Source organism: Nerophis ophidion, linkage group LG17, assembly GCF_033978795.1.
Source record: "Nerophis ophidion isolate RoL-2023_Sa linkage group LG17, RoL_Noph_v1.0, whole genome shotgun sequence".
In the NCBI taxonomy this organism is placed as follows: Eukaryota; Metazoa; Chordata; class Actinopteri; order Syngnathiformes; family Syngnathidae; genus Nerophis; species Nerophis ophidion.
This window is the reverse complement of record NC_084627.1, coordinates 42021977-42048016: the sequence shown is the minus strand read 5'-3', so window position 1 is coordinate 42048016 and position 26040 is coordinate 42021977. Positions and strand designations below refer to the sequence as shown.

Here is a 26040-nt window from a genome sequence, read left to right as displayed (position 1 = left end):
TTGTGCCTCCGCTGAGAGCGATTTTTGTTTGTATATTTTTTTAGTTAAAATTAAATCATGTTTTTACCTAAATGCCATGTCCCGAGTAGTCCGTCTGCCTTCCTGGAAAAACGACCCCGCAGCAAGCTGCAACCCCCCCCATCGTGACATAAAATACTTCTTACCATTAATGTGACTTCTTGAACAGGTGCGGTAGAAACGGATGGATGGATATAAATGCATGAGAATATTTTATATTTTGCACATTATTTTTAGCACTGGGATTACCAGCGGAATTATTCATAATTATCGCGTTAAGCAATGTCAGCTAGGATTTGTCTGAGAGCCAGATGCAGTCATCAAAAGAGCCACATCTGGCTCTAGAGCCATAGGTTCCCTACCCCTGCATTAACCCCTGTGCCACCGTGCTGCCCTATTTAAGCCTTGCTTGTTCAATATTCAATGCAAAACTTGTTTGGGTCCCTATTAAAAGGTTAATTTGTGCAACATTGGCCCGCGGCTTTGTTCAGTTTTAAATTTTGGCCCACTCTGTATTTGAGTTTGACACCCCTGACCTAAACAGTCCTTGACTCCTGTTGGAAATGAGTACCAGCCATTAGTCAGGGCTGCAATATCAGTAATGTAAGGGAAGTGAAAAAGTCGTGTCGGGCACATTTTTACTTGTCTCAATCAGCTTTGTGGCCACTTTTCTCCTCAGAACCAGAGCAGAACATGCCATTTAGAAATGAAATGAGATGTTGAGCCTGAGGTGTGAGCAAGCCTTGCTGCTTTGTCAAATGCTGCAACAACTCAGTGTCATTCCTCCCAGCAGCCATCCATGTAATGACTTTACCGAGCCTCCTCTTGGTCTCTCCGGACGGTCCCCGTAAGCACTTTCCACTCGCCGGCCTTTTTTGTCTCAAGTCTCACGGCACCTTGAGAAATTTACGGTGCCGTCCTGACATCGCTTGTGCTGCATGGCAGGAGCTTATTTCTCTATTTTGAAGGGGGAACAAAAAATGGATGGTGGAGCCTTAACTGCTTCCATGGTGCTATCCGAGCCAATGAGAGGCTTGGAGGAGCATGAAAGAGATCATTCACATTTCAGTGTCCAGACAGCGTGAAAATGATTCCCCAATTGTGCCAATTGTGTGAAGTGTTTGCAGCATGCAGGTACATTTCTGTCCCGGTGCTTCGAGTTAATGACGCCTGAATAATAAAAGCTGATTTGGACGCGTTAATGGCTCTGCCAACGAGCGTTGAGCAGCTTCCAAACAACTCACACACATGGAAGCTTGTTAACGAGTGCTGGATGCAACACTTGCACACCAACTGTCCGATGTTAACGAGTATTTTGTTCCAGCAACGTTCCAAGCTATAAGTCGTCCGTTTTCATCGCATAATCCCACTGTGTTGCTGGACCTTTTGCAATTTGTTCAGTGAATAATGGAGACATCAAAGAAGAAAGCTGTAGGTGGGAAGCGGTGTATTGCGGCCGCCTTTAGCAACACAAACACAGCCGTTGTTTCATTGTTTACATTCCCGAAAGATGACGGTGAAGTTCCATCCATCCATTTTCTACCGCTTATTCCCTTTCGGGGTCGCGGGGGGCGCTGGCGCCTATCTCAGCTACAATCGGGTGGAAGGCTGGGTACACCCTGGACAAGTTGCCACCTCATCGCAGGGCCAACACAGATAGACAGACAACATTCACACTCACATTCACACACTAGGGCCAATTTAGTGTTGCCAATCAACCTATCCCCAGGTGCATGTCTTTGGAAGTGGGAGGAACCTGGATTACCCGGAGGGAACCCACGCATTCACGGGGAGAACATGCAAACTCCACACAGAAAGATCCCGATTTGAGTCCTGGATTTGAACCCAGGACTGCAGGACCTTCGTATTGTGAGGCAGACGCACTAACCTCTCTTCCACCGTGAAGCCCGACGGTGAAGTTTTACTATGGAATACGGTTGGATTGGACCACACACACAAAGTACAGTGTATTATGCAGCGATCGTTTCGAAAAATCGTGTTTCGAAGAGGGTCCCTTGCGAAGGGCAGAGCCACCCGTCGACTGGTGCTGAAGAAAGGTGCATGCCGACCTTCAGGTTGTACAGGTACGACCATATAATCTCACTAAAACACTAGTAACACAATAAGCAGATAAGGGATTTTCCAGAATTATCCTATTAAATTTGTCTAATAACATCTGAATCGCTCCCACTGTATAGTCTTTCTAGTCCTTCACCCAGGAATCTTTCATCCTCGCTCAATTTAATGGGGAAATCGTTGCTTTCTCGGCCCGAATCGCTCTCGCTGCTGGTGGCCATGATTGTAAAAAATGTTCAGAAGTGAGGAGCTCCACAACCCGTGACGTCACACGCATAGTTTGCCCGTGGGTGCGACTTATACTCCGGAGCGATTTATAGTCCGAAAATTACGGTATATGTTTTTTGATAACACTTTAGTACGGGGAACATATTCTAAGTAACAAAGACTTCATTTACAGTTTTTTGGACACCAGGGGAACATATTCTAAGTAGGGCTGCAACTAACAACTAATTTGATAATCTATTAATCGGTAGATTATTACTTCGATTAATCGATTAATAATCGGATAAAAGAGACAAATTACATTTGAATCCTTTCCAGTATTTTATCGAAAAACAGCATACCGGCACCATACTTATTTGGATTATTGTTTCTCAGCTGTTTGTAAATGTTGCAGTTTATAAATAAAGGTTTATTTTAAAAAAATATATATAGATCCAACGAATCGATGATTAAATTAATCGCCAACAATTTTTATAATCGATTTTAATCGATTAGTTGTTGCAACCCTAATTCTAAGTAACAAAGACTTAATTTAGAGTTTTTTGGACACCAGGGGAACATATTCTAAGTAGGGCTGCAACTAACAACTAATTTGATAATCGATTAATCTGTCGATTATTACTTCGATTAATCGATTAATAATCGGATAAAAGAGACAAATTACATTTGAATCCTTTCCGGTATTTTATTGAAAAACAGCATACCGGCACCATACTTATTTTGATTGTTGTTTCTCAGCTGTTTGTAAATGTTGCAGTTTATAAATAGGTTTATTGAAAAAAAATATATAGATCCAACGAATCGATGATTAAATTAATCGCCAACTATTTTTATAATCGATTTTAATCGATTAGTGGTTGCAGCCCTAATTCTAAGTAACAAAGACTTAATTTAGAGTTTTTTGGACACCAGGGGAACATATTCTAAGTAGGGCTGCAACTAACAACTAATTTGATAATCGATTAATCTGTCGATTATTATTTCGATTAATCGATTAATAATCGGATAAAAGAGACAAATTACATTTCTATCCTTTCCAGTATTTTATTGAAAAACAGCATACCGGCACCATACTTATTTGGATTGTTGTTTCTCAGCTGTTTGTAAATGTTGCAGTTTATAAATAAAGGTTTATGTGAAAAAAATTTTTTTTTAGATCCAACGAATCGATGACAAAATTAATCGCCAACTATTTTTTATAATCGATTTTAATCGATTAGTTGTTGCAGCCCTAATTCTAAGTAACAAAGACTTAATTTAGAGTTATTTGGTTAGGGTTAGGGTTAGAGAGTTAGGTTTATAATACGGCCATGCCGAATAAGGCATTAATACATACTTAATAACGACTATTTAAGTGAAGTGAATTATATTTATATAGCGCTTTTCTCTAGTGACTCAAAGCGCTTTACATAGTGATACCCAATATTTAAGTTACATTTAAACCAGTGTGGGTGGCACCGGGAGCAGGTGGGTAAAGTGTCTTGCCCAAGGACACAACGGCAGTGACTAGAATGGCGTAAGCGGGAATTGAACCTGCAACCCTCAAGTTGCTGGCACGGCCACTCTACCAACCGAGCAATATGTTACTAATTTGCATGTTAATAAGCCACTAATTAATGGTGAATATGTTCCCCGTACTAAAGTGTTACCATATTTTTTTTTACTGGTGCACAAAATGAACCGTGCATGAACATCACTTTGTTCAAAGAACAAAACCAACACAGTGCATAAACTCACAACAAACTACTTCTGCTGTTGCCGTAGCCGTAATACGCCGATCGGGAGAAGGTTTTTTTTTTCACACGATGAGTCGGGTGTTTCTTGACCTCCGCCGAACTCCTAGGGTTGGATCGAACCCAGGTTAAGAACCACTGCTCTATTCCAAGCTCACCTTCAGGAATGTGTCCAGTGATCCGTTCTCCATGTATTCTGTGATGATCATCACTGGCTTGCCTGGAGTAAATGAAGATATAAGACAACATGAAGATCTGCTTTAAGTCCCTGGACTCACAATAATATCTTGATCTAGGTTGCCGTGTGCCGGCCTGCACTTGCACGGCCTCACAGCTGGAAGCCGTACGTAAAATAGTAATTGCTGCATTGTTTGGAAGAAGGACAGAAGATTGACACGCACTCTTGGTGACCACGCCCTCCAGGCGGATGATGTTGGGATGGTTGAACTGTCCCATGATGGACGCCTCCCACAGGAAGTCCCGTCTCTGGTGCTCCGTGTAGCCCGCCTTCAGCGTCTTGATGGCCACCTGCATCTCTCTTTTCCCCGGTAATCTGAGCGGGCCGCTGCACACCTCGCCGAACTCCCCTGAGGGCCAACACACACAGCTTGACATGACACTGCAGCCCACCTTCACCTGCAAACATCTTGTCTTCTGCTACAACAGGGGTGTCAAACTCAAACACAGAGCGGGCCAAAATTTAAAACTGAACAAAGCCGCGGGCCAAAGTTCAACAAATTAACCTTTAATAGGGACGCAAATGAGTTTTGCATTGAATATTGAGCAAGCAAGGCTTATATAACTTTATAGTGACATGCAAAATCCAGTTTCAAATAATAATAATAAAAAAATATCAATGGCATATCAAATACAAATGGAATGCCTCTTTTCCATTTGCAGCGTTCTGAGGTAAACATGAACATATTTTTTTTCCACAGGTTAATAATAAATTAGAAAATAAAATAATAATAATGAATGAATCAAACACTGAAGCCTTGAAGTGGCAAGAGAATGTGCATGGATAAAAAGTTCATTACGGCTCAGTTTGCTACACTAATTTGCTCTAACACATAACTTAAAAGTGCAAAATCAACTTTCAAAAAACAAACAGAAAATCATCAATGGTATATTAAATACAATTTGTTCTCCCGAAATGTGGTTGTCATTCTTGTTTGGTGTGGGTGCACAGTGTGGCGCATATTTGTAACAGTGTTAAAGTTGTTTTTATACGGCTACCCCCAGACCTGTATGGCTGTTGACCAAGTATGCTTTGTATTCTCTTGTGTGTGTAAAAGCCGCAAATATTAATGTGACTGGGTTCGGCACGCTGTTTGTACGGAGGAAAAGCAGACGTGATGACAAGTTGTAGGGAACGCTAAAGGGAGTGCTTTAAAGACACGCCCCAAATATTGTTTTCCGGGTGGAATCAGGTAGAAATTCGGGAGAATGGTTGATTTTCTGGAGGTGCACTGAACTTTGGGAGTCTCCCGGGAAAATTGGGAGGGTTGGCAAGTATGAGTATTAGCGGTGAATGCGGTGTTACAGCGGCACCGTCGCTGTATGATATCGGCGGGCCAGCTCTAATGTTAAATTGATATTGCCTCAAGGGCCAAATAAAATTACACGGCGGGCCAAATTTGGCCCGCGGGCCAGAGTTTGACACCCATGTGCTACAACAATCTTCCATTTTTACAACTGAAACCAGCAGACTATTTCTGCAGCCACCTGCAGTGGGGCTAAAATGTATTTAGTCATAGCCACCGATTATGCAAGTTCTCCCACTTAAAATGATGACAGAGGTCTGTAATTTTCATCATAGGTACACTTCAACTGTGAGAGACAGAATGTGAAAAAAAAATCCAGGAATTCACATTGTAGGAATTTTAAAGAATTTATTTGTAAATTATGGTGGAAAATAAGTATTTGGTCAACCATTCAAAGCTCTCACTGATGGAAGGAGGTTTTGGCTCAAAATCTCACGATACATGGCCCCATTCATTCTTTCCTTAACACGGATCAATCGTCCTGTCCCCTTAGCAGAAAAACAGCCCCAAAGCATGATATTTCCACCCCCATGCTTCACAGTAGGTTTGGTGTTCTTGGGATGCAACTCAGTATTCTTCTTCCTCCAAACACGACGAGTTGAGTTTATACCAAAATGGATACATGGATGATACAGCAGAGGATTGGGAGAATGTCATGTGGTCAGATGAAACCAAAATAGAACTTTTTCGTATAAACTCAACTTGTCGTGTTTGGAGGAAGAAGAATACTGAGTTGCATCCCAAGAACACCATAACTACTGTGAAGCATGGGGGTGGAAACATCATGTTTTTCTGCTAAGGGGACAGGACGATTGATCCGTGTTAAGGAAAGAATGAATGGGGCCATGTATCGTGATATTTTGAGCCAAAACCTCCTTGCATCAATGAGAGCTTTGAATGGTTGACCAAATACTTATTTTCCACCATAATTTACAAATAAATTATTTAAAATTCCTACAATGTGAATTCCTGGATTTTTTTTTCACATTCTGTCTCTCATAGTTGAAGTGTACCTATGATGAAAATTACAGACCTCTGTCATCATTTTAAGTGGGAGAACTTGCACAATCGGTGGCCGACAAAATACTTTTTTGCCCCACTGTACATGTGCTCTTGGCAATGTTGCTGCGGACTCTTTCATGCCTGCTTCTCACTTGGAGAACTTTTATGCTGGCAGATTCCGATGTTTAGAACTTTTGTATATTTGCTGAGTTCAGACAGCTGGTGTTCCGATTCAATATTGGCATCAGATACGGTTGAGCAAAAACATGATATCAGCTTGCAGAAATAACATTTCCGATGTAACTTTTTAAACAAGCTGTCTTTAACATGAATTGAATAAGCGGTAGAAAATGGATGGATGGTTGGAGGATTAACGTGGACTTAAACAAGTTGAGAAGCTTATTAGGGTGTTACCATTTAGTGGTCAATGGTACGGAATAGCCCTGGGATGAGGTGGCGACTTGTCCAGGGTGTACCCCGCTTTCCGCCCGATTGTAGCTGAGATAGGCACCAGCGCCCCCAAAGGGAATAAGCGGTAGAAAATAGATAGATGGATGGATGCTACGGAATATGTACTGTACTGTACAATCTACTAACAAAAGTCTCAATCAATCAAAGCGTTGAACTTGTGCAAAACTATCAGCTACACAACAGCTAAGCACACTAATGCACACAAGCTAGACATATTCAATGAAGTCAAAAAGTCCTACTAGTGGTTAGAGTGTCCACCCTGAGATGGGTAGGTTGTGAGTTCAAACCCCGGCCGAGTCATACCAAAGACTATAAAAACGGGAGCCATTACCTCCCTGCTTGGTACTCAGCATCAAGGTTTGGAATTGGGGGTTAAATCACCAAAAATGTGCTGCTCACTGCTCCCCTCACCTACCAGGGGGTGAACAAGGGGATGGGTGAAATGCAGAGGACACATTTCACCACACTTAGTGTGTGTGTGTGTGAGACAGTCATTTAACTTGAACTTAACTTAAAAAACAAATAAAGACAGTTACAGCTCTCACGGCCCACTCCGGCTGCAGCAATCATCAGCAATCAATGCACCTGTCGCTGATGAGTAGACCTGCCTTCTTAAGCCAGCGTAACATGCTATCCTGGGCCAGAACGTAGCTACCTGTTGCCGTACAGTAAGCCGAAAATCTACAAGCTATATGCATACTTTCTCTTCGTGTTGCTTGGTCTCGTGTCCCCCTTGTCATCTTCCAGCAGCCTACATCCGTTCCTGCCTTACGAGCTGTGTGTCTTGTCTCCCTGTGTTCCCTTCTGGTTCTCTGGCTGCCCCTTATGGATCTCCACCTCCCGCCTGGACACGGACTTTGACGCCTCTCTATTGCCCCCAAAACTTCCTGCCTGTCCATTGACCTCCGAGCAAGCCTTTCCCCTCTTGGACTTCTGCCTCTCGCTCAACACTATTGGAAACACTCAACATTTAATTCCCACACATAGTCGCACACCATACACATATTTGGATTAGTTAACACACTTAATTTCTGATTTGTGTATGTTGTGTGTACAGTTAAATGTGTCTTCTTCCCCTGTACAAACTGTAACAATAGCTGCATAACACAAATAGATAAAACGTATCCAAAGTGTATTTAGTAACAAACGTGTCGGACTTATTATGTCATGGGAGTCATTCGCTTCACTTAAATACTGTTTCCAAATTACCACTCCACTTCAATTAAATTAAAGACAGCATGACTCTATTCTATTTAATAATAAATAGGTTAGTGCTTTTCATTGATTTCTGAGTAGTTTCACTCGATCAAGCCTTTTTTCAACATTCCACACTATGAAATTAGATGGTATGGTATCAGATATGGGCAAATACTCAAGGTCGTGAAGAAGTGAAAGAGTTGAATCGTGACAAACCGATTCGTTTCCTTACATTCGTGTATGCTGCTGACTTACGTACAGAAGATATTTCTGTTAGCTCAGCAAATGTTTTTTTAATTTGGCAAAAAAAAATCGAGTTGTTAAAACCAATGGGTTTAGTTTACTTTTGCATAATGTGGGACTAATATCTGCAAAGAGGTGGTGATTTGTCCAGAGTGTAGACCACCTTACGCCCGATTGTAGCTGAGATAGGCACCAGCGCCCTCAAAGGGAATAAGCGGTAGAAAATGGATGAATGGGACTAATATAAGTAAAAAAATAACAATGAAGTACTGCATTAGCAACTCAATAAAATGTATCTGACACATACAAATAACGAATAAATAACATAACTTAAAACATTTTTATGAAGCACTTCTTGAAGTGAAAGAAAAGTTGGTAAAACATTTTTCATGAACTTAACTTGCTTTTTCCTTGTGAATAAACGACACCAAAAAAGGTATCAGGAAGAAGAACTCACCTGCACCGATGATCCTCTCAATGGAGATGAAGGACACGTCGATCTCTTGGGTAAACTCGTGCACCGCCTGGTTGGGGTCTTCATATGTGAGCGGGTCGATGTACGTGCGCACTCCTGGGAACTTTACTGCACACACACATCAGAGTACTTACTATATACAAATATATATATATATATGTATATATAAGGGGTGTAACGGTACACAAAAATTTCGGTTCGGTACGTACCTCGGTTCAGAGGTCACGGTTCGGTTCATTTTCGGTACAGTAAGAATACAACAAAATATCAATTTTTGGGTTATTTATTCACCAAATTTGTAAACAATGGCTTTATATTTTTAACATTGGGAACACTATAATAATTCTGCCGACGTTAATCCACATTAAACTGCCTCAAGTTGTTGCTTTGATTAAATCAAATGGAAAAAACCCTTTCTTCTACATATAAAAAGTGCAACATTAAACAGTTTCCATTGACACCGTTTAATGTCAACTCATTAAGCTTAATTTATTACAGCATCTGGGAAGCCTTTAGTTGACTTTTATTATGTAAATGTTGTATTTTTATCAACATGTGATAGCAGGGACCCTGCTATTCAAAACTAGGCTGCTACATTACTAATGATTCATGTAACTATAGCTGAAAAATAGTACAATTGCAATAGGAGAGACTATTCATCCCGAAACACAATGGAATTTAATGAAATAACAGTGTGTGCACACACACACACACACACACACACACAGCAAAATGAGCTAACGATACGCTAAAAGCTAATTAGCCTTCATCTCAAGCCTATACTGTGAGCGAGCTGAGCTGCAGTTGAAGTTTCTAGAAAGTCAACGGGCTCATAGTGATGTTTGTAATAGTTGTGACTGGGAAGTGTTTAGTATAATTTGGGTAGAGTCCGCTCCTCCCCTGCTAAACGAATGTCTCTGCTCGATGCTGAAGCATTGACTACATCGTTCTGAAGTCTGAATACGCACTGCTGATAGGCTGTCACATCGCTCTGAATACGCACTGCTGATTGGCTTTGTATGTAACCAATCAGATGGTTGTGTGGGCGGGACAATGAGGCAGAGACAGAGGCAGAAAGCAGAGCAGAACGGTTCGATACAAATACACGTACCGTTACACCCCTAATATACATACATACATACATACATACATACATACATACATACATACATACATACATACATACATACATACATACATACATACATACATACATACATACATACATACATACATACATACATACATACATACATACATACATACATACATACATACATACATATATATATATATATATATATATATATATATATATATATAAGACTCTTGAAGTTTATAATGAAATAACACTGTGTACAGAGTTTTTTTTCTTGCTTTGTGCTATGTATAAACCAGGGGTCTCAGACACGCGGCCCGCAATTAAACATGAAGATTTGATGTTAGAGCGGCCAGTGAGTTTTATATGAATGCCCCTTATTAGCATTACTCATACAATTCCTCCCGATTTGACCGGAAGACTCGCGGTTTACAGAGTGACTATTCCCTCGGACGTGTGCTGAGCAAAACCCAATCAACAGAAATAAGGGCGTGCTACAATGGCACTGTCTTTTGTGGCCTCCTCAACTTGAACAAATAGCTTACCAGTGAAGGTCACGTGTTGTATGTGACTCCTGCACACACTCACATGCGACTGCAAGGCATTCTTGTTCAACAGCCATACAGGTCACACTGAGGGTGCCAGTTTAAACAACTTTAACACTGTTACAAATATGCGCCACACTGTGAACCCACATCAAACAAGAATGACATTCATTTCGGGAAAACATCCGCACTGTAACACAACATAACAAATACCCAGAATCCCAAGCAACCCTGACTCTTCCAGGCTACATTATACACCCTGCTACCACCAACCCCCTCCTGCGATGGACGGGGTTGGGGGCGTGGGGGGGGCGGAGTGTATAATGTAGCCTGGAAGAGTCAGGGTTGCATGGGATTCTGGGTATTAGTTATGTTGTGTTTATGTTGTGTTACAATGCGGATGTTTTCCCAAAATGCGTTTGTCATTCTTGTTTGGTGTGGTGCATATTAGTAAGAGTGTTAAAGTTGATTATATCACAACCCTCAGTGTAGCTTGCATGGCTGTTGAACAACTATGCCTTGCAATCGCCTGAGGATTATAACAGAGGTTTCACAGAACACCTAACCGGCCGGGACGTACATAAAGTTGGGTAACAGCCGGCACGGCTACATGTATTAGAGGATGTTATGGATATTATCATCACATACCGCCCTCAATGTTGCTGTCCGAGTGAAAGTCGCAGTATGCAAACCTCAGAGAATTTTAGGGAAAGGTACTGAGGTCAGAAATCTCCCGGTAAATACGGGAGCAAGTTTATAGCTGAGCCACACCAGAGTGATCAAAGAGCCGCGGGTTGCCGACCCCTGATATATATGTGTATATATATATATATATATATATATATATATATATATATATATGTATAAATTACTACTTTTGTGTAGGACTATTTCTTTGTGTCGACCAGAGCGAGAGAGCAAGACACACGCACGCACGCACGCACGCACACACACACACACACACACACACACACACACCCTGGCATTGCCATCCCAGGCATCCCTAATTGCAACAGATGGGGAGCAGGACCACAATGCCAACATGTCGCCAAAAATATGAAGCTGTCAAGATGGATGAATGATCATCGCTCTGTTTGGACTCCACCAGCATGCCAACCATGGAACCCCTCAGGATCTTTGACCGTCCAATTTCTCTCACACACACGCACGCACGCACGCACGCACGCACGCACGCACGCACGCACGCACGCACGCACGCACGCACGCACGCACGCACGCACGCACGCACGCACGCACGCACGCACGCACGCACGCACGCACGCACGCACGCACGCACGCACGCACGCACGCACGCACGCACGCACGCACGCACGCACGCACGCACGCACGCACGCACGCACGCACGCACGCACGCACGCACGCACGCACGCACGCACGCACGCACGCACGCACGCACGCACGCACGCACGCACGCACGCACGCACGCACGCACGCACGCACGCACGCACGCACGCACGCACGCACGCACGCACGCACGCACGCACGCACGCACGCACGCACGCACGCACGCACGCACGCACGCACGCACGCACGCACGCACGCACGCACGCACGCACGCACGCACGCACGCACGCACGCACGCACGCACGCACGCACGCACGCACGCACGCACGCACGCACGCACGCACGCACGCACGCACGCACGCACGCACGCACGCACGCACGCACACACACACACACACACACACACACACACACACACACACACACACACACACACACACACACACACACACACACACACACACACACACACACACACACACACACACACACACACACACACACACACACGATCAGGCCTTCAGGGGGAAATAACCCATGCAGACATGGCCACTATTTGAACCTTCTCCTGTAAACTGTGGATGACCCACACCCCCAAACCCTAGACCCAAATTACCACCCACACACAAACAAATCGTCGGTCTGAATAAAACAAAAGTCTTTGTGTTATGGATAAGACAACCATCCTTCCATTAGACATGTTCTGGACTTACTGTGGCCATTGTGGAAGTGCATCTTCTCCTCTTCAGGATCCTGCTTGGCTTTACTGTAGCCACAGCGTCTAGGAGGCAAACACACATAATACCATTTTATCTACAGACACATGACTTGGACCTACGTGTGGGGTATGTAATGATCCCCTTGTGTGTGTGTGTGTGTGTGTGTGTGTGTCTCTGTACGTCAATATTTACACACCCAGGCAATGAGAGACAACTTTGATAACCCAGATTAAACAGTAATATTGATCCCAGCATGTACACACACACAAACACACACACACGCACACACACATCATGACACAGACACTTGAAAGCTATTTTTTGTGATCCAAATACAAACCCCGTTTCCATATGAGTTGGGAAATTGTGTTAGATGTAAATATAAACGGAATACAATGATTTGCAAATCCTTTTCAACCCATATTGAGTTGAATGCACTACAAAGACCAGATATTTGAGTTTCAAACTCATAAACTTGTATATTTTTTTTGCAAATAATTATTAACTTAGAATTTCATGGCTGCAACACGTGCCAAAGTAGTTGGGAAAGGGCATGTTCACCACTGTGTTACATCCCATTTTCTTTTAACAACATTCAATTAACATTTGGAAACTAATTGTTGGAGCTTTGAAAGTGGAATTCTTTACCATTCTTGCTTGATGTACAGCTTATGTTGTTCAAGTTGTCGTATTTTACGCTTCATAATGCGCCACACATTTTCCACGGGAGACAAGTCTGGACTGCAGGAGGGCCAGGAAAGTACCCGCACTCTTTTGCTACGAAGCCACACTGTTGTAACACGTGGCTTGGCATTGTCTTGCTGAAACAAGCAGGGGCGTCGATGATAACGTTGCTTGGATGACAACATATGTTGCTCCAAAACCTGTATGGACCATTCAGCATTAATGGTACCTTCACCGATGTGTAAGTTACCCAAGCCTTGGGCACTAATACACCCCCATACCATCACAGATGCTGGCTTTTGAACTTTGCGCCTATAACAATCCGGATGGTTATTTTCCTTTTTGTTCCGGAGGACACCACGTCCACAGTTTCCAAATATAATTTGAAATGTGGATTTGTCAGACCACAGAACACTTTTCCACTTTAAATCGGTCCATCTTAGATGAGCTCGGGCCCAGCGAAGCCGGCGGCGTTCCTGGCCGCTGTTGATAAATGGCTTTTGCTTTGCATAGTAGAGTTTTAACTTGCACTTGCAGCTGTAGCGACCAACTGTAGTTACTGACAGTGGTTTTATGAAGTGTTCCTTAGCCCATGTGGTGATATCCTTTACACACTAATGTCGGTTTTTGATGCAGTACCGCCTGAGGGATCAAAGATCTGTAAGATCATCACTTACGTGTAGTGATTTCTCCAGATTCTCTGAACCTGTTGATGATTTTACGGACCGTAGATGGTAAAATCCCTAAATTCCTTGCAATAGATCGTTGAGAAATGTTGTTCTAAAACTGTTCGACAATTTGCTTACAAATTGGTGACCCTCACCCCATCCTTGTTTGTGAATTACTTAGCATTTCATGGAAGCTGCTTTTACACCCAATCATGGCACCCACCTGTTCCCAATCAGCCTGCACACCTGTGGGATGTTCCAAATAAGTGTTTGATGAGCATTCCTCAACTTTATCAGTATTTATTGCCACCTTTCCCAACTTCTTTGTCACGTGTTGCTGGCATCAAATACTAAAGTTAATGATTATTTGCACATTTGAACATTAAATATGTTGTCTTTGTAGCATATTCAACTGAATATGAGCTGAAAATGATTTACAAATCATTGTATTCTGTTTATATTTACATCTAACACAATTTCCCAACTCATATGGAAACAGGGTTTGTACAATTCTAATGTATGTGATTAACACAAGATACACTTTCTGTGTCAACATGAGTCTTAAAGATCCATTTTATGTTGCTGTGTGTGTGTGTGTATGTGTTTGTGTGTGTGTGCGTGTGTGTGCGTGTGTGTGTGTGTGTGTGTGTGTGTGTCATATGCATCTGCCTGGGGGTGTCTAGTATTCCGGATGTGTTGAGTCAAGGGGTCTGAGTGTGTCCAGTGGCCCACTTGGCCTTCCTACTTCTTGTGTGTGTGTGTGTGTGTGTGTGTGTGTGTTTGTGTGTGTGTGCACATGTTAACTTCTGCAGACATGCATCACTGCATGTAAGTGTGTCTACACTTGTGTTTCAATGTCAGTGTGTGTGTTTAGTGTGTGTGTTCCTATGTCAGTGTGTGTCTGTTTGTATGTCAGTGTGCGTGTAGTGTGTGTGTTTCTATCTCAGTGTGTGTGTGTGTTCGTATGCCAGCGTAAGTGTAGTGTGTGTGTTTCTATCTCAGTGTGTGTGTAGTGTGGACAGTGGAGGGCTGCCTGGGGGACATCAGTGGATGTCGAGGGGGGGGGGTTGTGTGCCCTAAATTACATTTTTGGGTCTGCCAGCCCCCCCCCCCCACACACACACACATACACATAGCCATTTTTGTGCACATATTCTTCCTCTTATGTTGTATTTCTTCCCACTCACCGCCACACTGCACGCGTCTTCACTCCAAATAACACCAACATATTTGGGGTAAAGATGTAAATATTCATTCATATTCATTGGGTTTTTTCCAACAATGACATAAACAATTTAACAATTTAAAAAATACAACAACAAAAAAACATTGCAGTCAAAAAGTATCTTGACTTATAAAAGCATGAGCCAACACCAATAATTTAACTTCAGCCTTCGGATTTGTGTTGACAAATATCATCTTATTATTATGTATGAGCAATCATTTGCTAATCCAGTGGGAAGTGGGGTCATATGGCCCCATTCGTCGTGGTTTACCTGACACATGAAACGTGACAAATCCGGGAAGAGGTGATTCATCCACTTTAGACACCAGATGGCAGTAGAGTGTTTACTATCTTAAAATTCCAACTTCGACCACAGCGTCAGTTGCTATGTAGAGTACCACTTTCCATCATTTTCAGCAGAGTGCATTGTGAAGTGAATTATATTTATATAGCGTTTTTTTCTCTAGTGACTGAAAGCGCTTTACGTAGTAAAACCCAATATCTAATTTTTACATTTAAACCAGTGTGGGTGGCACTGGGAGCAGGTGGGTAAAGTGTCTTGCCCAAGGACACAACGGCCGTGACTAGGATGGTGGAAGCGGGGATCGAACCTGCAACCCTCAAGTTGCTGGCACCAACCGAGCTATACCGTCGTTGCCGTTGCAAATGGATTAACCCTCCCCGCCTTCCTCTCACGTGAGATTCATCCAGGAATGGGGCCAAACGAATTAATTCCCGACTGCACATAAAAAGACTGTGATAATTTTGCGATGACTCATACTGTGCTGTAGGTGGGTGAGGGTGAGCAAATCAAGCGCTCATCAACAACTCGCCGTAACTCATTGTAAACAAACATGGCGTCAATCATGTGCGACTTCTTCACTGCTTTAGACAAAGACTTTCCGTGTGACATTTGCACCAAACCTTCTCGAAACATTTTGTGAGGAGGGAAAAAGCATCACACACTAACACATCAAAAATCTATCAGCCACCTGCGTTTTAGAAAGAAGCTTCCACTGGCAGCCGCAAAAAAAGGTGAGTTCCTATTAAAAAGTCCTTTACCCTTTTTGAATAAATTGGCATTTAGGACAAATCTACAGGTACAATTTGTCAAATCCACCTTTGTTTGAGTCTTTATTCCTTTCAAATGTGCATAAACTAGAGTTCATCTCAATTTAAATAGCGGATTTTCTGCACTGGTTTTCAAGCAGTACCCACCAAATTTAAAGAAAAAAACAGTATTTGTACATATATTAGCCACACTGGACTGTAAGACACAGATGTATATCAGTACGAAATACTTTGTAAATGTTTATTTACATACCTTAATTGTTTCCAAATGGTGCCAGTAACAAGGCAGTAAAACGGCTGGTCAAACAAAACAGAAGTCATTTCCATGAATTGATTACCGTGGACCCCGACTTAAACAAGTCCAAAAACTTATTCGGGTGTTACCATTTAGTGGTCAATTGTACGGAATATGTACTGAACTGTGCAATCTACTAATAAAAGTTTCAATCAATCAATCAAGGCAGTAAAACAGCTGATCAAACAAAACAGAAGTCACGGTCATGGACCAACTAGCTGCGGGAGCTAGCTCTGCAATCAGCTAAACAGACTCCACAACTTCACTGTGACGTTTTGTTGGATTTACGAAAGTGAAACAATACAAAAAGAATGCCATTGAAAGTTAACACTACTAACACAGACTTTTGTAAATGTGTTAGCATATTAGCTAATGCTGAAGACGTTAGCTTGATTACATTACGATAGCGCATACAAATATGCCTGAAAACACTCCAACAGACATCACACATGGGACACTTTAGTAAGTATGAATTGTTTTAGTTATATTGTAAAACTTACATATGTTGCTTGGAGTGATGAATGCAGAATCCATACTACAATTGGTTATGTCTCCGGTTCAAGGCATTAAACAGGAAAAGATGGCGCCATAGCCGAAAAAAACAACACACCTTTTCAGTGTCTCTGTTGGTGTTTTACGAAATGTAATTGTGGAGAGGCAGGGCAGGACACGCTGTAGCCCTGCTCAAGATGGCGGCAAGGAGGCGGGGAATGCGGCGGAGTGGAGACGCGGGGCGTGCCGGGAGCAACGCCGCTGCAATCGAGATCAGGTGCGTGGCTCACACACCGGTAACGATTCTACGTATCTCCTCGCAAAGTGAAAAAAGGGGAGAAGGAGGAATGATCAGAGAAGAGGTGGAGAGTCCGCAGCAGTGCAGGAAGAAGCAGGAGCGATCAGACGAGAACGACGACGACGGCAGGTAAAAAGCAGACTGAAGCTTTATTTGAAAAAATAAAAGAGTCAAACCTGCTCGACGATCATGTCCTTCCTGAGTGGTCCGTGGAATCCGCACGACGACAGCAAGAGACCGTCACAGTAATTGTTGAATACCAAAACAATATGGCCGTCAGCGAGGAAAAATCTATAAATTAGCTGCACAGTTTTTTTAGGTCGCAGGATTTAAAGCGTGGGGAACAAAAAGTATCAGTTTATTGTCCAGAAAATTATATAAACAAAGTACATATAACATCAAATATGATGTTTTTAGTTCATAGTCGGTCTTCTTTTGGGCGGTATAGCTCGGTTGGTGCCAGCAACTTGAGGGTTCCAGGTTCGATCCCCGCTTCTGCCGTTGTGTCCTTGGGCAAGACACTTTAGCCTCCTGCTCCCAGTGCCACCCACACTGCTTTAAATGGAACTTAGATATTGGCTTTCACTATGTAAAGCGCTTTGAGTCACTTGAGAAAAGCGCTATCCATCCATCCATTTTCTACCACTTATTCCCTTTGGGGTTGCTGGTGCCAATCTCAGCTACAATCGGGCGTAAGGCAGGGTACACCCTGGACAAGTCGCCACCTCATCGCAGAAGAAAAGCGCTATATAAATAAATAATTCACTTCACATTTTTGAGGCGGGCCGTCTAAGCAGTCAACTAGAAGGGCCTGATTTCATTGCGCCCTCTCCAAGTTGCTGTGGAGAGTGAAATCCATTTAGGACTGCTGGTACACAACAATGAGAGGGACACCAGGAGCAGCCGTAAATAGACTAAGCAGGCTGTAATTGCTACCTGCCCAGACAGGTGTGGCACGCTGCAGGAGAAGTGCAGGCTCAGCATATTGCAGAAGAAGCAGCAGCAATGACATTCATGAAGCTGACCCCGACAGTAAAACAGCAGCAGCTGCTGGACGTGACCTCCACAGTGGACGTGTTCCCACCTGTGACGTGATGGATGCATCGCTCTTCACCGACCTTTTATAAAAAACAACATAGGTTCAACGCCCTGCCTTGGGACTAATCAGCTGAGTAAAGACTGGCCTCACATGCAGCCTGCAGTATGTCTGCTGTCACCATACTGAACAACCCTCACAGATTTCCCCGGGAGACTCACGAAATTCAGCGCCTCTCCCGAAAACCTCCCGGGACAAATTTTCTCCCGAAAATCTCCCGAAATTCAGGCGGAGCTGGAGGCCACGCCCCCTCCAGCTCCATGCGGACCTGAGTGAGGACAGCCTGTTTTCACGTCCGCTTTCCCACAATAAAACAACTTGCCTGCCCGATGACGTTATAACTGTAGATTGATGGAATGTTCTTGGTTTCTTATGTGGGTTTATTATTTAGCAGTTTCATTAACGTCCTCCCAGCACGGTAACTAACAACACACAACAAAAGCAGTCACGTTTTCGTCTACCGTAAAGCAGTTCGTCTGCCGTAAACAGCAATGTTGTGACGCTCTTAAACCGGACAATACTGTCATCTACTGCAGTGGTCCCCAACCGATTGGTACCGGGCCGCAGAATAATTTTTTATTCATTTTTATTTAAAAAAAAAAAATGATAATAATAATAATTATTAAATTAACATAAAAAACACAATATACACAATTAGTGCACCAACCACAAAAACCTCCTTTTTCATGACAAAAACGTCCCTTTTTCATGACCCAAAAAAAAAATTAAAAAAAATGGGTTTCTGGGTATTGTTGATAAATGGGTTTTGCTTTGCATAGCAGAGTTTTAACTTGCACTTACAGATGTAGCGACCAACTGTAGGGACTGACAGTGGTTCTATGAAGTGTTCCTGAGCCCATGTGGTGATATCCTTCACACACTAATGTCGGTTTTTGATGCAGTACCGCCTGAGGGCTCAAAGGTCTGTAAGATCATCCCTTACGTGCAGTGATATCTCCAGATTCTCTGAACCCTTTGATGATTTTACGGACCGTAGATGGTAAAATCCCTAAATCCATTGCAATAGCTCGTTGAGAAATGTTGTTCTAAAACTGTTCGACAATTTACTTACAAATTGGTGACCCTCGCCCCATCCTTGTTTGTGAATTACTTAGCATTTCATGGAAGCTGCTTTTATACCCAATCATGGCACCCACCTGTTCCCAATTAGCCTGCACACCTGTGGGATGTTCCAAATAAGTGTTTGATGAGCATTCCTCAACTTTATCAGTATTTATTGCCACCTTTCCCAACTTCTTTGTCACGTGTTGCTGGCATCAAATTCTAAAGTTAATGATTATTTGCAAAACAAAAAAAAATGTTTATCAGTTTGAACATCAAATATGTTGTCTTTGTAGCATATTCAACTGAATATGGGTTGAAAAGGATTAGCAAATCATTGTATTCCGTTTATATTTACATCCAACAAAATTTCCCAACTCAAATGGAAACGGGGTTTGCATAATGTCTGCATGTGAATTTGTTTTAGTACAAAACATGCATTAAAATAAATTCGAGTTTCAATGAAAAAAGTATAACAAATAAATACATTTACATAAAGTGTGCCATTACCTCCCTGCTTGGCACTCAGCATCAAGGGTTGGAATTGGGGGTTAAATCACCAAATATGATTCCCGGGTGGGGCCACCGCTGCTGCTCACTGCTCCCCTCACCTCCCACGGGGTAATCCAGGGTGATGGGTCAAATGCAGAGAATAATATTGCCACACCTAGTGTGTGTGTGTGTGTGTGTGTGTGTGAGACAATCATTGCTACTTTAACTTTTACTTGACATACGCTGAAAAAAGTAGTAAAGTAGGCTCTTCCCTTCCTTTACAACAACTCATCACTAGACAATAAAGTCTCTATTTCATTCCTCTTTTATATGGATTTCATATTGCACGTAAAACTTTAATAGCGCTCTATAAAAAGTTTTGTGTTGACATTCGTGGAACGGATGGATTGGGTTATTCATTGTGTGGAAAAAGTGCTAAAACTTTCATTTGCCCAATTTATAGCCTTAAAGTGTTCATTTTACTGTGTAATGTTTGCCTTACCGTCCACTGAGTAGAAACCCGGCCACCACGGCCAGCAGGACCAGCGCCAGTGTGATCGCCACGGCAACAATGGAGGCTTGGGCACGCTCGCTGGTGGCCGTCACTGCCAGAGGAGAGAGAGAGAGAGAAACCCAAACTCTTGCAATGTGTCGTGCTTTTTAGTCGAGTGCAGGTGTGTACTTCTTAGACTCACAGTACGGACTGGTCTGGAACTCAAAACGTCTGCTGAAAGCACCGTAGCCTGCGGACGTCCTGGCTCGCACCTGCGACACATCATCAATCAATCAATGTTTACTTATATAGCTCTAAATCAAGTGTCTCAAAGGGCTGCAGAAGCCACACCCTAGGCTCAGATCCTGCAACTTTTAAACACAAACTGTATCACTTATTACTTTGAAAGATACAAACCATATGAGTTGGGAAATTGTGTTAGATGTAAATATAAACGGAATACAATGATTTGCAAATCCCTTTCAACCCATATTCAGTTGAATATGCTACAAAGACAACATATTTGATGTTCAAACTGAAACATGTTTTTGTTTTTTTTTGCTGAAATAATCATTAACTTTAAAATTTGACGCCAGCAACACGTGACAAAAAAGTTGGGGAAGGTGGCGATAAATACTGATAAAGTTGAGGAATGCTCATCAAACGCTTATTTGGAACATCCCACAGGTGTGCAGGCAAATTGGGAACAGGTAGGTGCCATGATTGGGTATAAAAGCAGCTTCCATGAAATGCTAAGTAATTCACAAACAAGGATGGGGCGAGGGTCACCAATTTGTAAGCAAATTGTCAAACAGTTTTAGAACAACATTTCTCAACGAGTTATTGCAAGAAATTCAGGGATTTTACCATCTACGGTCCGTAAAATCATCAAAAGGTTCAGAGAATCTGGAGAAATCACTACACGTAAGCGATTATATTATGGACTTTTAATCTCTCAGGCAATACTGCATACAAAACTGACATCAGTGTGTAAAGGATATCACCACAAGGGTTTAGGAAAACCTCATAAAACCACTGTCAGTAACTACAGTTGGTCGCTACATCTGTAAGTGCAAGTTAAAACTCTACTATGCAAAGCCAAACCCATTTATCAACAATATCCTGAAACGTCGCCGGCTTGGCTGGACTCGAGTTCATCTAAGATGGACTGATGCAAAGTGGAAAAGTGTTCTGTGGTCTGACGAGTCCGCATTTCAAATTATATTTGGAAACGGAGGACGTGGTGTTCTCCCAGAACAAAAAGGAAAATAACCATTCGAATTGTTATAGACGCAAAGTTCAAAAGCCAGCATCTGTGATGGTATGGGGGTGTATTAGTGCCCAAGGCATGGGTAACTTACACATCTGTGAAGGCACCATTAATGCTGAAAGGTCCATACAGGTTTTGGAGCAACATATGTTGTCATCCAAGCAACGTTATCATGGACGCCCCTGCTTATTTCAGCAAGACAATGCCAAGCCACGTGTTACAACAGCGTGGCTTCGTAGTAAAAGAGTGCGGGAACTTTCCTGGCCGGACTGCAGTCCAGACCTGTCTCCCATGGAAAATGTGTCGCGCATTATGAAGCGTAAAAAACAACAGCGGAGACCCCGGACTGTTGAACGACTGAAGCTCTACATAAAACAAGAATGAGAAAGAATTCCACTTTCAAAGCTTCAACAATTAGTTTCCTCAATTCCCAAACGTTTATTGAGTGTTGGAAAAAGAAAAGGTGATGTAACACAGTGGTGAACATGCCCTTTCCCAACTACTTTGGCACGTGTTGCAGCTATGAAATGCTAAATTTATTATTATTTGCAAAGGAAAATAAAGTTTATGAGTTTGAACATCAAACATCTTGTCTTTGTCGTGCATTCAACTGAATATGGGTTGAAAAAGATTTGCAAATCATTGTATTCTGTTTATATTTACATCTAACACAATTTTCCCAACTCACATGGAAACGGGGTTTGTATTTGACATGTTGAAGTGGACTGACTCTGAACCAGATACAGATGTGCATAGATATTGTCCTGCATGAATCAAAGTCTTGTACCTGAAAGACGTAGACCGAGGAGGGCTTCAGACCTTCCACCACCATCTCCGTCTCCCTGGACTTGATGATGGTGTAGCTGGAGTCCTGCTCCTGTGCCACACAAAGACCAGCCGGCGCTGTTATTTCCCGAGCAGGATGGGAGCGCATCTCTTCTGCGGGTGTGAGGATCACTTTCCCAGATGTAACTTCATCAGCTTTAAACAAAGACTCCATTAGCCAGAAGCCATTAGCTAACCACTGACCACAACCTCCGTCTTCTCCGCTTCTACCTTTTATTGTGACCTTCCCAGAAAAGACTGCTTACAAGGAGGAAAGCGGGAGCAATGATGTCAGCCCAAGCATCAAATTGCCCCCTTTAAGGACAGAGCTTTGTCAAAGTAAATGTTATCTTTTTACACTGCAGAAACTGACATCTAAGTAAGATGAAATATCTCAAATAAGGCTGAGATTTGCTTATTTTCCGTCCGATAAGATCATTCTTCTCACTAAGCAGATTTTACGTCTTTTACTTGTTTGAAGTGTTTTGCTCCTAAATAATCTGAGTAAGATATTACAGCTTGTTGCTGAGATGTGATGACCTATATTGAGTCAAACATGCTTGAAAGTAGAATATCAAGTCTTGCAAAGCTGTGTCATCAACACTCACAAGTAGAAAACTGCTTTTTCAAAGTCATCATTTCTTATTTTAAGCGTGAAATAAGAAAAAATCATGACTTTGACACAATGGTGTCTCATAATTAAAACAGATGTTTTATTTTCAATGAAACAAGAGAAAAGAGGTACCGTATTTTCCGCACTATTGTAAGGCGCACCTTTAATGAATGGCCCATTTTAAAACTGTGTTCATATATAAGGCTCACTGCATTATAAGGCGCATAGGATAGACCAGGGGTCACCAACGCGGTGCCCGCGGGCACCAGGTAGCCCGTAAGGACCAGATGAGTCGCCCACTGGCCCGTTCTAAAAATAGCTCAAATAGCAGCACTTACCAGTGAGCTGCCTCTATTTTTGAAATCTTATTTATCTACTAGCAAGCTGGTCTCGCTTTGCTCGACATTTTTAATTCTAAGAGAGACAAAACTCAAATAGAATTTGAAAATCCAAGAAAATATTTTCAAGACTTGGTCTTCACTCGTTTGAATAAATTCATTAATTTTTTTACTTTGCTTCTTATAACTTTCAGAAAGACAATTTTTAGAGAAAAAATACAACCTTAAAAATGATTTTAAGATTTTTAAACACATATACCTTTTAACCTTTTAAATTCCTTCCTCTTCTTTCCTGACAAGTTAAATCAATTTTTTCAAGTATTTTTTTTATTTTTTATTGTAAAGAATAATAAATACATTTTAATTTAATTCTTCATTTTAGCTTCCGTTTATTCAACAAAGAATATTTGTGAAATATTTCTTCAAACTTATGATTAAAATAAAAAAAAATATTCTGGCAAATCTACAAAATCTTTGGAATCAAACTTAAATCGTATTTAAAAGTGGATTTTAACCTATTTAAAACATGTCATCAAAATTCTAAAATTAATCTTAATCAAGAAAAATCACTAATGAAGTTCCATAAATTATTTTTTTAAGTTTTGCTGCGCCTTATAGTGCGGAAAATACGGTACTCATATAATAGTACAGTTGGCACAGTGCAGCAAACTGACAGTTAATAATTAAACATTTAACATGTGACATTTCTAACTATTTTGAACAGAAATAATTCATGCAAAATCAGGTAAATTCTTCAGAATTACAATTAAAAAATGTGGCTGGGGCCCGGGCTGTGTATGTATATTTACATCCATCCATCCATCCATTTTCTGCCGCTTATTCCCGTTCGGGGTCGCGGGGGGCGCTGGCGCCTATCTCAGCTACAATCGGGCGGAAGGCGGGGTACACCCTGGACAAGTCGCCACCTCATCGCAGGGCCAACACAGATAGACAGACAACATTCACACTCACATTTACACACTAGGGCCAATTTAGTGTTGCCAATCAACCTATCCCCAGGTGCATGTCTTTGGAGGTGGGAGGAAGCCGGAGTACCCGGAGGGAACCCACGCATTCATGGGGAGAACATGCAAACTCCACACAGAAAGATCCCGAGCCTGGATTTGAACCCAGGACTGCTGGACCTTCGTATTGTGAGGCAGACGCACTAACCCCTCTGCCACCGTGAAGCCCGTATATATATATATATATATATATATATATATATATATATATATATATATATATATATATATATATATATGCATGTCTTTGGAGGTGGGAGGGGCCTATCCTCAAGTGCATGTCTTTGGAGGTGGGAGGGGCCTATCCACAGGTGCATGTTTTTGGAGGTGGGAGTGGCCTATCCACAGGTGCATGTTTTTGGAGGTGGGAGTGGCCTATCCCCTGATGCATGTCTTTGGAGGTGGGAGTGGCCTATCCCCGGGTGCATGTATTTGGAGGTGGGAGGGGCCTATCTCCAAGTGCATGTCTTTGGAGGTGGGAGGGGCCTATCTCCAAGTGCATGTCTTTGGAGGTGGGAAGGGCCTATCCCCAAGTGCATGTCTTTGGAGGTGGGAGGAGCCTATCCCCAGGTGCATGTCTTTGGAGGTGGGAGGGGCCTATCCCCAAGTGCATGTCTTTGGAGGTGGGAGGGGCCTATCCACGGGTGCATGTCTTTGGAGGTGGGAGGGGCCTATCCCCAAGTGCATGTCTTTGGGAGGAGCCTATCCTCAAGTGCATGTCTTTGGAGGTGGGAGGGGCCTATCTCCAAGGGCATGTTTTTGGAGGTGGGAGGGGCCTATCCACGGGTGCATGTCTTTGGAGGTGGGAGGGGCCTATCCCGGGTGAATGTCTTTGGAGGTGGGAGGGGCCTATCCACGGGTGCATGTCTTTGGAGGTGGGGGGGGCCTATCCCCAAGTGCATGTCTTTGGAGGTGGGAGGGGCCTATCCCAGGTGCATGTCTTTGGAGGTGGGAGTGGCCTATCCTCAGGTGCATGTCTTTGAAAGTGGGAGGGGCCTATCCCCAAATGCATGTTGGAGGTGGGAGGGGCCTATCCCCAAGTGCATGTTGGAGGTGGGAGCATCTTATCCCCAGGTGCATGTCTTTGGAGGTGGGAGGAGCTTATCCCCAGGTGTGTGGTTTTGGAGGTGGGAGGAGCTTATCCCCAGGTGCATGTCTTTGGAGGTGGGATTATGTTAAATTATGATGTTAAATGTTCATTTCTGCATTTTACTTGTCATTGATAAGATGTTTACATTGTTGTTTTGCATTTAAACTATAATGATTCTCTATTTAACCTGTTTTGTGTTCATACTATGGTTTCTTATTATTTTATTATTTTGTTGGATCTTTTGGGAGAAATAATGAGGCAAAAACCCCAAATTCCACTTCATGATCATGTGGTGGCTTTAAAGCCCGATACAACCCGTTAGAAAAGTAGAACAATACAAAAATGTGTAGT

The 26040-nt window shown here is 42.5% G+C and overlaps 1 protein-coding gene across 1 annotated transcript in view; it reads right to left on the bottom strand.

Moving 5' to 3' along the window:
- The window catches only part of LOC133536451 (ephrin type-A receptor 5), a 195293-nt gene that overhangs the window by 37952 nt on the left and 131301 nt on the right, over positions 1-26040 (bottom strand). The window contains exons 7-13 of the mRNA XM_061876979.1: positions 22586-22675; positions 20731-20800; positions 20538-20640; positions 12647-12714; positions 8967-9092; positions 4454-4639; positions 4211-4272 (exon numbers count right to left, since the gene is read on the bottom strand). Coding sequence (XP_061732963.1) covers positions 4211-4272; positions 4454-4639; positions 8967-9092; positions 12647-12714; positions 20538-20640; positions 20731-20800; positions 22586-22675 — 705 coding nt within the window. The remainder of the gene's footprint in view (positions 1-4210; positions 4273-4453; positions 4640-8966; positions 9093-12646; positions 12715-20537; positions 20641-20730; positions 20801-22585; positions 22676-26040) is intronic.